This window comes from Aristolochia californica, unplaced genomic scaffold, assembly GCF_029961685.1.
Source record: "Aristolochia californica isolate CCGP_79_NKW_82.1479 unplaced genomic scaffold, dmAriCali1.0.hap1 SCAF_13, whole genome shotgun sequence".
In the NCBI taxonomy this organism is placed as follows: Eukaryota; Viridiplantae; Streptophyta; class Magnoliopsida; order Piperales; family Aristolochiaceae; genus Aristolochia; species Aristolochia californica.
The window spans coordinates 22633769-22648929 of record NW_027181804.1 but is presented as its reverse complement, the minus strand read 5'-3'; the positions used below and the strand labels follow the sequence as shown (position 1 = coordinate 22648929).

The window sequence follows — 15161 nt, the reverse complement described above, 5'->3', positions numbered from 1 at the left end:
TAATTTTACATATAATTTATTTGATATATATTTTTTGAAAAGTTTTAAATACATGTTGAAACTCGAGTTCGGCTCGAAGGCTCCAACTCGGTTAAAATTTTTGGGCTCGAGATCGATAACAATTTTAGGCTCGAGATTGGGTTTGGCTTGAACTCAAATTCGAAATATTTAAATCAAACTCGGCTCGAATATAGGCAAGTTCGGGTTTGGCTCAGCTCAGCTCAGCTCGATGCCACCCCTATCCCCAACTCTAATTTTTTGCAAGTAGTTGCTACTCCTGTTCGACGAGTCGGTGGCTTATTCTTGTTCTCCATGGTTAGGGTCCCAAGCCTGAGCTCAGGAACAATCAGATGAGCAGCTGAGGACCCGATCTCATCGCACTTCAGTGCTCCAACAAACCTAACACAGGGCTCGATTGCTTCTCTAGAACCCTACTTGCTGAAGGATTCATCGCCTAACTTCAATTCAAACTTTCTATTCTGGTTGTTGAAGCTGCCAATTTCCCCTCAATATTTCCGCTTCTGCCACCAATCCTCACCAAAGAATTCTCTCAAACCTTCTTTCCACTCATCTATAAAAGTAATAATTTCACAAGGTTTCTATGTATAATAGAGATAATAAATAGAATATGAGTTAAATTGAACTATTCATATTCCACTTCACCCAAATTAAAACTCTAGAACAATTAAATAACTCTAATACAAATTGAAGTCTAAAACTAAAATTCTTCGGCTGAAGTTTCTGTCACATGAGATTCATTTCCATGAGTGTCATGTAAGTATTTGTTTTTCAATAGTATACTTCACAAATAAGAGAACAGAGTTGCCTTAGAGCAAAGCAAGATTTTGAATCCAAGACTGGGTTATGTGGACCTTCTATGCTAAGGTTGCTACCCTGTGCAAAGTGCCTCAATTTGCAATTTCCAACAGAAAATCTTTTTCCAATTACATTCAAATCACATTAGAATTCGTAAATGAAGCTGCAAATCTTTAGTTACTGGTAGGTAAAGTCATATACCTTACCCATTTGTAAAAGTTTCTTGCTATTTAGCCAAAACTGTAGCTGTAAAAGCTATTGCATCTTGACTGCTTGGATCAACTTCTTGGGAGTTTCTCTTTCAAACTCTGCAACTGCATGAGATAGTAGAGTTGCTTTGCAACTCTCTGGCCTAAAATTAATTATTAAGCAGACATTAGTTTAAAAAGAAAACATAAATTAAAAAAACTTGAATTTAGGCTTAGAGTGCTCCATAGCACCTAAAAGGATTGAGACAACATTACAGTAAAATGAAAGAAAAGGCAATTGGAAAAAAAATGAGAAACTCTTATTAATCTCATTAAAGGCTGGACAGCCTTCCCTGCCATCCGGATTCCACTATTACTCAGCTAAAATAGCTTCATATTAAGTTTCACTTAAAATGAGAAACTGGCAAGTAATTCGTCATTCTGCACAAGTATCTAAACCATCGAACCGAGAACTGTTCAAGTCGCGGTAACAAAACCAATTTGACTTGTGAAATAGCAAGACAGAAAATGCTGAATTCTGCACTCATTACATGGTTAATTTGTACAGTATGAGCTGTGACACAACAAATACATAAAGAAAGAGAAATACACGAACAAAGAATCAGCAACACTACGTAGAAATACAAAGGGCTGGAAATTATTATCTTAAGAGCAATTTCAAAGCCTGCTGACACTGCTTGTATGAAGTCATTCTGTAGGTGGTGAAGACAAAGTAAGGTTCAAGATGAATCCAACCATAATGCCAATAAGTGCAACAAAGGCAGTAAATGTCAATGAGAAGCCTGCATCAACTCTGCGGTTTCTGCGTCTCTTCAGAGTCTCCTACAAAAATATTTTTGCAAAAGTGCCAGGAACTAGATATAAGAATGTATTTTGTGTCACTGAAAATAATGACCTTATGCAATGTAGAGGGCGGATGAGGTTTTAGCTAGTCCTTACTTTGAAACTAATGAATGCATCTATATCCATACACTATATCTATACATAATGGAGAGATCAGCATCATCTAATTTCTGTCAGTGAGAAGAATTTGGAGCATAACAGCTAGAGTATATGGGATTGGCTATTGAATTGATTGAAAGGGAGGGGAGAGAATCTTTTAAGTGAGGAGGTTGTAGGTTTGATCTGAGAATATTTTACAAAATTAAATATGCCAAACATTAAACATAACTAAACTCAAAACCATCTTGAGAAGGATTAGGTTGTTAATTCCAAGATCACCATATATTTGTGGTAGTCATTATTTTGTTATGCTGAAAAAGAAGAGAATAAATAAAATGAAATTCTCTACCAGTTCTTGCTGCAACTGTTTTGTTTGCTGCACAATCAAGTCCCTTTCTTCCTTTACCCGCTGCAACATTTGGACCTAAACCAGTAAAGCAAAAATAAGAAACTGAAAAACCTTCATAGCTTAAGCATCTCAAGACAAACATTTAAGAACCTGCAATCTGTGAATGTAATATTTTATTTCTAATGCTTTAAACATGTCGCAAAATGAACTTTTAGGCTTTGCATAACAGATTGACTGCAATAGTTACTGTAGAAAACAGAAATTTATTGCAAGACCAAAGAAGATCTTCAAGAATTCACAAGGTGCCCAAGACATGCCAATTAAAGTGAAAAAAAGAAAAGAAAAAAAGCAGTACTTTTGTATGAAGCGATGAACAAGACAACTAGGTTGCAAACAAACACAAATCTCTCTCTCTCTCTCTCTCTCTCTCTCTCTCTTATGTCAATTTTCTATGTCAATTTTCTCTGCAATTCCATCCCCCTGGCAGCTTTACCACACCTTTGAGGAGGTTCAAGACGTGACTGCAGACTTTTCAATCCCATGGAGCTACTTCCCTTCCTCCACCCATCCTATTGTTGATTCTTTAGCAAAAGAATTTAAGGGTGATATCAAATCAGTCTATTTCCTTTTCCAGCATCATATGCATAGTTAGTGCATTCGTCACAGTTAGCAGCTTTGTATCAAGGTCTCTGAAAGATCTTGGTTCCAAACCGCATATTTGCTATGGTGCTCCAATCATCGCAGATAGAGGAACCAGCAAAGGAGGAGAAGGGCTTCTTGGTAAGGAGACATGCTGAAATCTGGCCTTACACATGATCAGCGACCCTTACCGCAAAATCACTTCTAGCATCAAAACGCCTACGGTTGCGCTCGTTCCAAAGCCCCCACGGAATGAAACCAGTGCAAGCGGATATCATAAGATTTCCAAGCCCAGGAAAGGGAGTATCAATGAGCAACTTGCTGAAAGAGATGAGATCTGCTGGCATAAAGAATTGCAACCCCGTCTTACTGAGGATGGAAGTCCACAAATTCCATGAGAAAGAGCACTGAAGCAGGATGTGACTGATTGTTTCGACCTCAGAGTTGCAGAAAGGGCAAAGAGGATCAATAGCTGGGTGTCCTCTTCTTCTGAGTACATCTGCCGTGAGTATCTTTCCTTGGCAGGTGCTCCATATGATTTTTTTTAATCTTTGGTGGGGCATAGAGACGCCATGTAAAGAAACTCTCATGATCCCTTTGATTTAAATGCTAGCCATTGATATATCTGTAAACAGAGGACACAGAGAAAATTCAAAGATTCCATCAACCTGCTTGCCTCCAAAGCCTCAGTATCAGAAAGACCCCTTCTGGGATGCAAGCTCAAACCATCCCCCTCAAAAGCATCTGCAACCAATATCTCCCTTCGTAATGATAGGAGGAAAAGATTCCTAAATGATGACTGTAAAGGGTCTTGCCCCACCCACCAATCCTCCTAGAATTTTAAAGTTTCCAACATAGAATCTGATGGTAGAGGAAAATTTGGGAATAAGTAGATATAGTGATCTCCAAATTGGAGATAGACATCTCCGGTTGCCTCCTGAAGTCCACCATGGAGAAGGACAGTCACCATGGAGAAGGACAGCCAAGCTTAACAGTTATCATTTCCTTCCAAAGATTAGAAGAAACTGTGTTGAACTTCCAAATCCATTTTAAGAGCATAGCTTGGTTTATATCCTTCGATTTCCGAATCCCTAACCCTCCCATTTGACCAAATGGTACTTAAAAGTATCACTCGATCCTTTCCATAGAAATCTTCTTTTTAACTTATCCATGGCATTACATATGGAGGCGGGGCAAGGCATAAAGGACAAAGCATAGTTCAGGATGCCTGCAATACAAAACTTTAGGAGAACGAGCCTTCCTACTTTGCTGAGAAATCTGCCCTTCTAGGCTGCCAGACAGGTCTCAATCTTTTCCACCACAGGGTTCCATAGACTTTGGTTTATGTGGCCATTGAAGAGGGGGAGACCAAGGTAGGTGGACGGGATGCTAGATGTTTTACATCCAACAGGGCTGATGTTGAAACCCATAAGGGAAATTTTTCCCCAGTTAACATTCTGCCCCGAGGCTAATTCAAATAATCCCAAGACAGTTTTGATCCTTCTAGCTCCTTCCATATTACCGATCCCAAAAATGATCATCTGCATATTGAAGAATGGGGATATTAAAAGCCTGATGGGGGCTAGTAGGGGGGGAGCCACCCAAGATTCATTGCCAAGTAAAACATAGAGGAGAGGAATTCCGCTATAATGCTGAAAAGTGTTGGAAGATGGGCTCCAGCCCACATGACCAAGGAAGACCCACATATCTAAGAGTATTATAAGATGGGCCACATGACCAAGGAAGACCCACAAAATGGGTCCAAACACATAAGAAGTAGGACCCACCATGATTACCACGAGCTGGCATCCTTATCACATAAGTTGGAAGATCAAGAAGGACTCACAAAGATAACCACAAGCTGGTTGGAAGATCAAGAAGGACTCACAAAGATAACCACGAGCTGGCATCTTTATCTTATGGTCACGTCATAGAAGAGTTTTAGTTTGAATTATGTTTGTCTCCTATTTATATTGAGTTATTTAATTATGCTAAGGCTTATCCTTAAGTGTTAGAGTTTGGGTGTAATTGGGATAAAGGTAGTTTTATTATAATTGGACTCTACTACCTTCATCTATTATAAATAGAGGTTCATGTACTTTGATTATAATAAGTTAATGAAGTCAATGAAGTATTTCCCTTTTCCATAAATTCAACATGGTATTAGAGCAGGTTTTGTGAGTTGGCTTGGTCAACCCAAAGAGATAATGAGACCCTTTTCTCTAAACCCTAAACCCTACGTCTAGGTTCGTAGTTTTTTTTTTTAGTCCCTACACCCGTAGTTTGCTTTGCGTTTTTCACCTCTATAGTGAGCTTTTCATATTGCAAATTATATATTGATGGAAAGATATTTGAGTCTACTTTCCAAGGAAAATCGAGTTTTTCCAATTGGAGTTATCTACAAAGAGAAATCAATATTTGAATGAGCGAAAGTCAGATTGCAAAAAAGGTTCGAGCAGTAGCAGAAAGCTTCAACTTTCGAGGTATTTTATGCTATCAAGAACGAGCCTTTATATGGATAAATATATATATAAAAAGAAAGATTTGTAAGCCTATTCTATTACCTATTCAACCAATTCTCAATCTGAGTTATCTACAAAGAGCAATCGATATTTGAATCCGCAAAGGTCAAATTGCAAAAGAGGTTTGAGCAGCAGCAGAAAGCTTCAACTTCCGAGGTATTTTATGCTATCAAAATCGAGATTTTATATGGAGAATTATATATCAAAAGAAAGATCTGTAAGTCTATTTTCATACTCATTCAACCAATTCTCGGTTTGAGTTTTTTATAAGGAGATATTGATCATGGAAGAGTAAATGGTTATGCTGGAAAAAAAGGAGAAACGGTACTTAGTTCGGCCAGATGATAGAGACAGAAAGCTATCAGATTATTTATCTTCAGATAATTATATTTTATGAAAATAAGTTATACTTGGATAGGTATTTAAGTCTAGTTTCAGAAGGAAAAAATTTCATGTCAATCTGATCTATATTTTAAGACATATTCGAATTGGAAGAATCAAAGATCATGCTGGTATCCTGTTACATTGAAAAATCCAAATTTAAGCAGATTGTTTTGCATCACTATTTGAGTTGTTATATCAGGAAAATATCTCACTTCTCCTTGGTTTAAGGGCATATTACTACATTTATGTTATTTGAGTTTATTGTTGCATCTATGATATTTGGTTAATGCTGGGATCACTGCCATTACCTCCCAGCTTGAGGGGGAGAAGTAGAAAAAGTATAAGAAAGAGGTATTTTGTTACATATGTTGTAGATAAGTTTATGTGACCAAAATATTCAAGAAAGGGGGAGCACAAAAAATGAAGCTTCTGCATCTAAGAAAAAATATTATATCGGATTATGATTATTTCATGGGTCCTTCTACAAAGTTTATTATTTTGGTTCGTGTTATATGTGTTAGAAGATGGTCGTGTTATATTCAGTTGCAGCTATTATGTCTCTTTGGGGACATTATGACATTATTATTGAAGAAGAGGTGGCCTCGGTATCCTTTCTTATATAATCATTTATTTGACCCCGTAAAAAAATATCACGGTTGGGAAACTATAATGGAAGAACTTATTATTACATCTATGTTATACCCCCCTGAATTGGCCAGCTGAGCCTCATGGAAGAGAGCACCAGCGTGAGGGGGAGTGTTGGAAGATGGGAGGATTGCCATTTTGTACAAAAAGATTCTATACATCATTTGTAGCAAGTTGAGAGTTCATGATGTTCTCTCATCCCCAACTTGAAGGGAGTGTTGGAAGATGAACTCCAGCCCACATGGCCAAGGAAGGCCCACATATTTAAGAGTATTATAAGATGGGTCACACGACCAAGGAAGGACCACAAGATGGGCTCAAACACATAAGAAGTAGGACCCACCATGATTACCACAAGCTGATATCCTTATCACATAAGTTGGAAGATCAAGAAGGACTCACAAAGATAACCACAAATTGGTTGGAAGATCAAGAAGGACTTACAAAGACAACCATGAGCTGACATCTTTATCTTATGGTTAGTCATAGAAGAATTTTAGTTTGAGTTATGCTTGTCTTCTATTTATATTGAGTTATTTAATTATGCTAAGGTTTATCCTTAAGTGTTAGAGTTTGGGTGTAATTGGGACAAAGGTAATTTTATTGTAATTAGACTCTACTACCTTCTTCTATTATAAATAGAGGTTCATGTACTCTGATTATAATAAGTTAATGAAGTCAATGAAGTATTTTCCTTTTCCATAAATTCAACAAAAAGAAGCGAAGAGAACGGGTCTCCCTGTTTGATGCCCGTGGTCTCTTTGAAATACCTGCAGACTGAGCCATTGAGGATGAGAGAGTAAAAAGTTGAACCCAGGCAACTCCTAATCCAAAATTTCCATTTTGCATCGAAATCCATTTTCTCCATTAGCTCATCTAGAAAAATCCAATTTACTCGGTCAAAAGCCTTTTACATATCAAACTTGAAGGCAATTCTTGGATCTTTGCTATGACTGAAGTGATCAATAAGTTCATGAGTTGCCATTGTGGAATCTAAGATTTCTCTCCCCTTGAGGAAGGCGCCTTGCCTGCGGTGGATGACGATCGGGAGAAAAGCCTTCAGCTGATGGGCCAGAATTCTTGAAATGATTTTATATGCACTAGTTACCAGGCTAATAGGCCGGAAGTCTTCTGGCTTCTCAACACTGGACTCCTTCAGAACCAAAGTGATGAAAGACACCCCAATGCTGTGAAAAGTAATTCCATTCTTGAAAAATCCATGTATCATTACGGAAATATCCTCCTTGAGCCATAGCCAGAATTTTTTTAGAAAACCCCCATTAAAACCATCTGGGCCCTGGGCCCTATCACTTTCCATTCCTAATACGACATGCTAGATTTCTACAGCAGAGAAAGGGAGCTCTAATAGGGAGGCGGCTGTTGGGGAGAGACGGGAGAGACTGATGTGTTGAACTTTTGACCTATTTGAATATTCACTATCGTCACTATTATCAATATCGATATCGTCAATATCTCATCATCAATATCGTCACTATTATCAATATCGATATCATCAATAAGATAACCTTTAGGCTTGTCATCCAGGCACTTGTTTGGAAATAGTGTAATGAAAGGAACAGGCCTGACCACCAAACCCTCCCTTTACTTCTGTTTATTTACCTTAGCTGGTATTGGCTGCTGGCCCCGCCAGCACTCCCATGTATTTACTGTTTTTTAACTAAATCATACTACAACAAAAGATTTACATAGGAACTCATCTAATTGGGGAAACCGAAAACAGTAAAAAATGTTCTTTTGGTGTTTTTGAATGATGATAGTTAAAGGTCATAAAAAGCAAATATTAAGTTGAATAGATGCATAGTGGCAAGATGAACAGAATCTGACAGCTCACCTCATCATAGCCTGAACCATGCGTCTGCCAAACAAAGCAGATAAAAAGTCACGTCTCTATAAGAATATATGAGATGAGATAAAGAACTGTAAAATGCAGATGTGAAAAGATCTTACAGAAACTTCAGAACTGTGTTTTGAGCTCCTTAACATTGATGAACTAATTAATGAGTCAATTTCAGAATTTCCATGGGCAGAATGTGCAGGAGTAGCGTAGACAACCCTAAGCTTGCGCTCCTCTATTATCTTATCACCATCTTTATTGAACTAAAAAAAAAATTCAAACATTACTATTTGCAAAGAAATTAAAACAACCACAACTCCAACTGCATGAATGAAAAAAGTGGACAACTATACTGTTTAAAAAAAAAAAAGGGAATAACCGTACAGTTTCTGGTGGGATTTCATCAACATCTAAAGTAGGAGCCACTTTGATACTCTGAAGGAGAAACTTGTCTTTGCATTGCATATCAGGTGGATATTCTCTTTGTGCTTGGAGCGTGACTTTCATTAAGAAGAGACCACTATTAGTACCACCCCAAGGGAAACTATCATATTAGATGAACACATTTACAAAATGCTAAGAAATACCTGTTATAGCACAACTATCCCAAGGTTGAATAATGCCCGTATTTGGTCTCACAAAGTACTTTCGGGGTGAAGTTGTTTTGACCTAGATAAAGAAAACAGACCAAAAGTAAATGACCATGTATCTATCTCTGGCTATGGAACGCATCAGGAGTGAAATTCATTTAACAAAAAACAAAGGGAATAATTCAACATAGTCAAACAGTACCCCGTTTACCTTAAAAGCAACATGATGTTCGGAGTTGTTCACTACTTTGAGATCACAATAGGATTGCTTTTCCAACTCAACTGTCAACACAGAAGCCTTGCAAGTTTTCAACAAACCACAAAAAAAAAAAAAAAAAAAAAAAAAAACCTTGACGAGAACAAACAAACAAGCTACTTGAGTGAATTCACAGGGAAAAGGCAGGGAGCCCAAGGAAATTGTACGAGATAATCAGATGCTATGACGCAGTACTTGAGAGGTTGATTTCCAATTACTTTTAGATTTTAGATGAACCTAAACATACCGAAGTGAACTTCAATCCCACTAACGTATTGCTGCCGATTTTCTGATAGATATTTTCCCTTTCCCCGTTAATGAAATAAATTACAGGAAAAACGATCTACGGGCTGATAGCCAGTGATATTATTCTTATAAATAATCTCAATTCTTTGGATTAGAGCTTTCTTACCGGAATGGAGAGAACTAGTCATTCTCACTGGTAATACAAAGTAACGACTCGAAAACTCATCATACCCAGTTTTTCCCAACCCTTAATTTGTGAGTCCCACAAATTACGAACACAAGGAAGCAAAAGCCAAATAGTGAAAAAAAAAAAAAGGGTAAACAAAAATGCAAGAACAATAGGATCCTTTACATTGAAAAGTAAGCTAGGATTACTTACATTGAAAAGTAAGCTCCTCGGGATGAACAGAGATCAGCTGGCCATCAGTCATGGTTGTCACCAGGTCAATCAAGTCGGCGATCAAAGCCCACAAACTTCAAAACCTCAGACAGGAAACTCGAGACCCTGCACGCATAGCGAAAGGGAGATGAAAACACCAAGAAGAAAATGAGGATCGAAGAGATTGGACATGTGGCAGAGAAATTCCTCTAGCACACATCGTAACTGATTGAGAGAAATTACGCGTTGCTTGGTCCAAATTCCCCTCGAAGTTTCTACAATTTCGGATCAAGTTTGAGGCTAGGAAGGATAAAACTGCGAACCGCGAACCGAGTCAGTGTCACGCCTTGAGCAAGAGCAGCAGTGAAGTGATGAGGAAGAACGATTTTCGGGCTCACTTTCTGCTGGCGTTTGGGTCTACTACGGAACTATGTTTCTTCTGCCCCAGTCCATGGCTAAAACTCGACAGAGGCGGTATCAGTCACCCGGGGCCAGAAGTATTTACAATAATACTATTATATCTAATTTATAATAAATTTATAATATTTATTATTATAAATTAATTAAAAAATATCAAAATTATATTAATACGAATGCATAAGATAATAAGTAGTAAAAATTAAGAAGAGAAAGTTAAACTTGATTACTTTCAAATTTTACTTGTCTAAGAAATGCCGAATTTGCTCTCACCTCAGAAAAAAGCTTAAGTTACTCCTATCTTCTACTTCAAAATTTCCTTTTTATAAAACCTCTTTTTTTACTAAATGTAAGAAATTTAATATTATAAAAATCAACTTATCATCATCCCAAGATCTCTATGGCATGAACATTGCAATTCACTTAAGTATTGTCCAACTCATTTGTATAGTTGCCACAAGTCACTTATTGCCATATGTGACTTAAGTGACTTACCTCTATAATCAATAGCTCAAAGAGAATTTTTTAAGTATTTTATGATGATTTTTTAGCATTTATCATTGATTTTGGTTAAAGAACAAAATGTCATTTTAATGCTCAAACGACTAGTTTTAAATGTTGGATTTGTCTTCTACGTGAGTTCTTATCTCATTTGTATTCAACGAAACTTGCTACATTAGCCACAACTTATATTAAATGTTGGCCCAGGTGGCTTCTCAAGAGGGGGTGAATTGAGATTTTTTTAATTAAAAACTTAATTTAGGTGTGTAATAGAAATCATGCAATATATCTAATTCAATGTTGTTAAATAGCAAATGTGGAAGAGTCTTACATGACTCTCATAGTAAGAAGTCTCACAGAGCCAGAATTAATATGGTGAAGTATAAGAAGAGTCTCATGGAAGGAGGTCTCACATAAGAGTATCAGTTAAAGGTGTTTTAGTTATGTTAGTCATCTATTTATGTTAAGTTATTCAATTGTTGTCAGACTTATCATTTAATGTTTAACTTTGGTTGTAACTGAGACAAGGGTGGTTTAATTGTAATTAAATTCTACTTGTATCTTCTATTATAAATAAAGATTCATCGTACTCAAATTACAACAAGTTGATGTAAGTATTTATCTTTTTAAAAAATTCAATATGGTATTAGAGCGAGTTATGTGAGTTGACTTGCAGAGATAATGTGTTTTTTTTCTAATTTATCATCTCTAGAAGTTTAGGTTCATATTCTATCTATTTTCTTTCTTTTTTGTCCTGGTACCTGTTGTTTTCTTAGCATTTTTATTTCCACACTGAACTTTTCATATTAAAAAATGTATATTGACAAAAATATCTTCGAGTCTATTTTTCAACGCAAAAAGAAGTTTGGCAATTGGAGTTTTCAAAAATATCCCAGTTACACCCAAAGTAAACACTAAAAGATAGTCCTAAAAAAATTGAATAACATGATATAAATAGAAGACTACATAACTAAAACACTTTTAACTAAGACTCTTCTATGAGACCTTCTCATGTGAAACTCCTGTAAGACTCCACCATATAAAATTTGGCTCTGTGAGACTTCTTACTATAAGAGTCGTGTAAGACTTCTATATCTTCGACAATAGGCACTGATACTGAAAGTATAAGCCAAATAGTTCCTCGGTATTGAAGTTTTGCAATCCAAGCACAAAAAAAATATGTTCTTGACCATTTTAAGGATAAGGGAATGATGGGATGTTGTCCTACTAACAGTCCTACGGATACGAATGTAAAATTATATGTTGTCTTGAGAGAAGATGTAGATGTGGGTAAACACTAAAAGTTAGTAGGAAAGTTGATTTTTCTAACTATCACTAGACTGGATGCCTCCTTTGTAGTAACCGTTGTCAACAAGGTTGCATGCATAAAACTCGGATCTCTCACTAAAAAGCTCTAGAATTATTCCTCGGGTATTTAGAAAGGGTTGTTGGATAAAGACTTTTATATAAATGTCATGGTCACATCAATGTTGAAGCTATATACAATTTTGAAAAGATCTCCAGATGATAGGAAATTCACCTCTGGCTACTTTACTCTAGTTGGAGGAAATTTGGTAAGGAAGAACAAGAACCAAAACACCGTCGTTAGATCCATTGTCGAGGCTGAGTATAGGACTATAGCACACGCAACAAGGAACTCATATAGATCAAATTACGTCTTACAAAGTGGATTTCAATAGAAATATTCCAATGAAACTCCAACGTGATAATCAAGTGGCCATCCATATTGCCTCTAATCTAGTCTTCCATGAGCGAACAAAGCACATTGAAATTGACTGTTACTTTGTCAGAAAGAAATTGCAAGTTGGTACTATAACTCTTGAGCAGACCTCATCTCAAAGCTAAGTTGCAAACATATTAACAAAACCAATTTCATCAAAATTTTTGACTACTACACGCATCAAGCTAGGAATATATGATGTCTTTACACCTCAAGCTTAAGGGAGAGTGTCAGAAGACATAAGTAATATTGAGTGGCATTAATGTAAAAACCTCAATATTTTGTCCTTACTCTCCACCCTTTAGGGTAAAGTGTTCGCCCAGGTGGCTTCTCAAGGCGGGGATGAATTGAGTTATTCAAATTAAAACTATTTTGTGCAAGTAAACAAAATATCATACATTTAAGCAATTCAATGCAAGTACAAACACTCACACACCATAGGCACAAAAAATATTTTTTGTTCTTGATGTTCCCCAAGTGGTAGGCACTGCCCAAGAATCCTTGCTTTGAATTTTTTTCACTATTACGCTCTAATAGCTGGAAAATTACAAAGAGATTCCAACTCTCTTCAGCCACACGTAGCTCAATACATAATTTTCATATAACCCAATCTCTCCAAGAGATTGTTGCTAGATTTTAGCTCTAGCTAGGCCTTTCTATCTTCGATTACCAGGTTCTAGATGAACCTTTCACAATAACATAAAATAAAGGAAATTTTTTACACCCTTAATTGGAGAGATGCTTCTCCTTGAGAGATTTCAAGCTTCCTCCTCCTTTGTAGCATGTTGTAGAATGATCAAGAAGTTTGTACCATCATGCATGCAAGGATCGTTGATTGATCGATTGACTTATCGATCGATCGATCAATCATAATGGTTATATTATTTTCATTTTATCAATCATACTTGAAGTCCCTTACTGGCAAGGTTCTAATTAATTGATGTATTTGGTGGGATGATCGATCATTCCAAGTTAATTCTACTTACCTAGACAACCATGATCAATCAATCTCTGTTGGATGATCGATCAATCTCTGTTGGATGATCGATCATGCGTCATAGCATGAAATGGCCATGTCCTAGATTATCAATTAATCGATTATGGTTGATCGATCATGCATTATAACATGAAATGGCAATGTCTTGGATGATCAATCAATCGGTTATGGTTGATCGATCGTGCTTTATATTTTTGGTTTGCACAGTTCTGGATGATTGATCCTAGTTAGTGTCTAATCAATAATTCCAATGCGAGATATAAATGTATATATTTATAAAACATGTAAATTTCTCTCGAATTTCTCTCTAAGTGTTTTAACATGTTTCTAAATGATACCTTTGATGATTCTAAACATGTCTATATGCAATTTATATCCCAAATCTCCGATCTTCTTAAGTACTTAAGGAATAGGAGTTAAAATACCCTCTTACATAAATTGATTGAGTTTAACTATTTGTCTATTGAAGCTTGAACTCAGAGTCTTCACGTTGACTTCTTCCTTGTGGGTGCTTCTTCAAGAAATTTTCTACATTTGGTGCTTGAGGTCTTCATTTTGGCTTTGATGCTTTAGACCTTAAAATGCTCTTGAAGGTTAAGTATTTGAGATACTAGATTTGTAAGTTATTAGCTCTTTTGTTATCATCAAAAGCAATGTGAGAGTCGACCTATGGTCAACATGAAGGGCATATATGTAATTTCTTGCTTTATATTATTATAAATAGAGTAAGGAGGGAGGGGGGGGGGGGGGGGGGGGGGGGGGGGGGGGGGGGGGTGGGGGAGATTTTTTTTCTAATGATGAAAATAATGAGGAACCCAAGAATGAAGAAATATTGGCATTAATAGAAATGTCTACGTCCACACTTGATTTAAATAAAAAAGGAAATAAAAACTTTGTAGACAACTTTCACAATTAGTAAAGGAGATTCAATCTTCAAAATTTTTTAGGTCCCTTGAATCAAAAGAAAAGAAGTGAACAAGTTAGGAAAGAGAATGATAGGACAATAATAAGAAAGTCTCTTATTTTCCCCTTATTTTAAGTAGATTAAATTTAAGAAAATCATTGTTTCTTAAAACATCAGATTTTAGAAAATTTAAAAATAAGAGGAAAAAAGATAATCTGGAGTTGAGAAGAAAATAAAATTTGATGATCATAGTGCTTGTGTGGTAAAGGCCCCAACTTCCGTTATATATGATATGTGTCATTATTGTGGACATTATGGTAACTATGTGAAATAAATTTGAATACCTTAGGGTACATTAAATTGACTTCAACATTAAGGTTGTTGGACCCAAAATCACTTTGGTTTTCAAGGTCACTCGATCTCCATACTAGGAGAAGTTGTGTCTAAGCTCAAGCTATAAACACCAATGTGATTACTTCAATAGCTTGATGTATGTGACTCGCGAAAAATAAAGAACCATTCATGTTCTTCATAGATAAGTCATTTCAAGGACATATAGGTTAGTTTAATGTGGATTTAGAATATATAAAGTAAAATGACCTTTCACATATACATTATTTTAGTAGTCATTGGCTTTAAGATTATATTTTATCCTTAGCCAGTAGTACATCAAGGGAAGATTTTGCTAGTTCCCAATTTGATCTAAACTTGGTTAACATGATTTAGAAATAACACAAGTTGTTCTTAACTAACATGTGTATGGTTCTTT

General features: G+C 36.3%; 1 protein-coding gene across 1 annotated transcript; it reads right to left on the bottom strand.

Annotated features, from left to right (window-relative positions):
* Positions 1-1363: 1363 nt before the first annotated feature.
* Positions 1364-10273, bottom strand: LOC137948613 (vesicle-associated protein 2-1-like). The gene is made up of 9 exons (XM_068794710.1): positions 10076-10273; positions 9833-9958; positions 9163-9233; positions 8949-9030; positions 8746-8861; positions 8475-8624; positions 8359-8382; positions 2317-2391; positions 1364-1847 (listed from the first exon to the last, which is right to left on the bottom strand). Exons 2-9 carry the CDS (start codon positions 9882-9884, stop codon positions 1713-1715), a joined length of 705 nt encoding a protein of 234 aa, XP_068650811.1. The 5' UTR covers positions 9885-9958; positions 10076-10273; the 3' UTR covers positions 1364-1712.
* Between the last annotated feature and the right edge of the window lie 4888 nt (positions 10274-15161).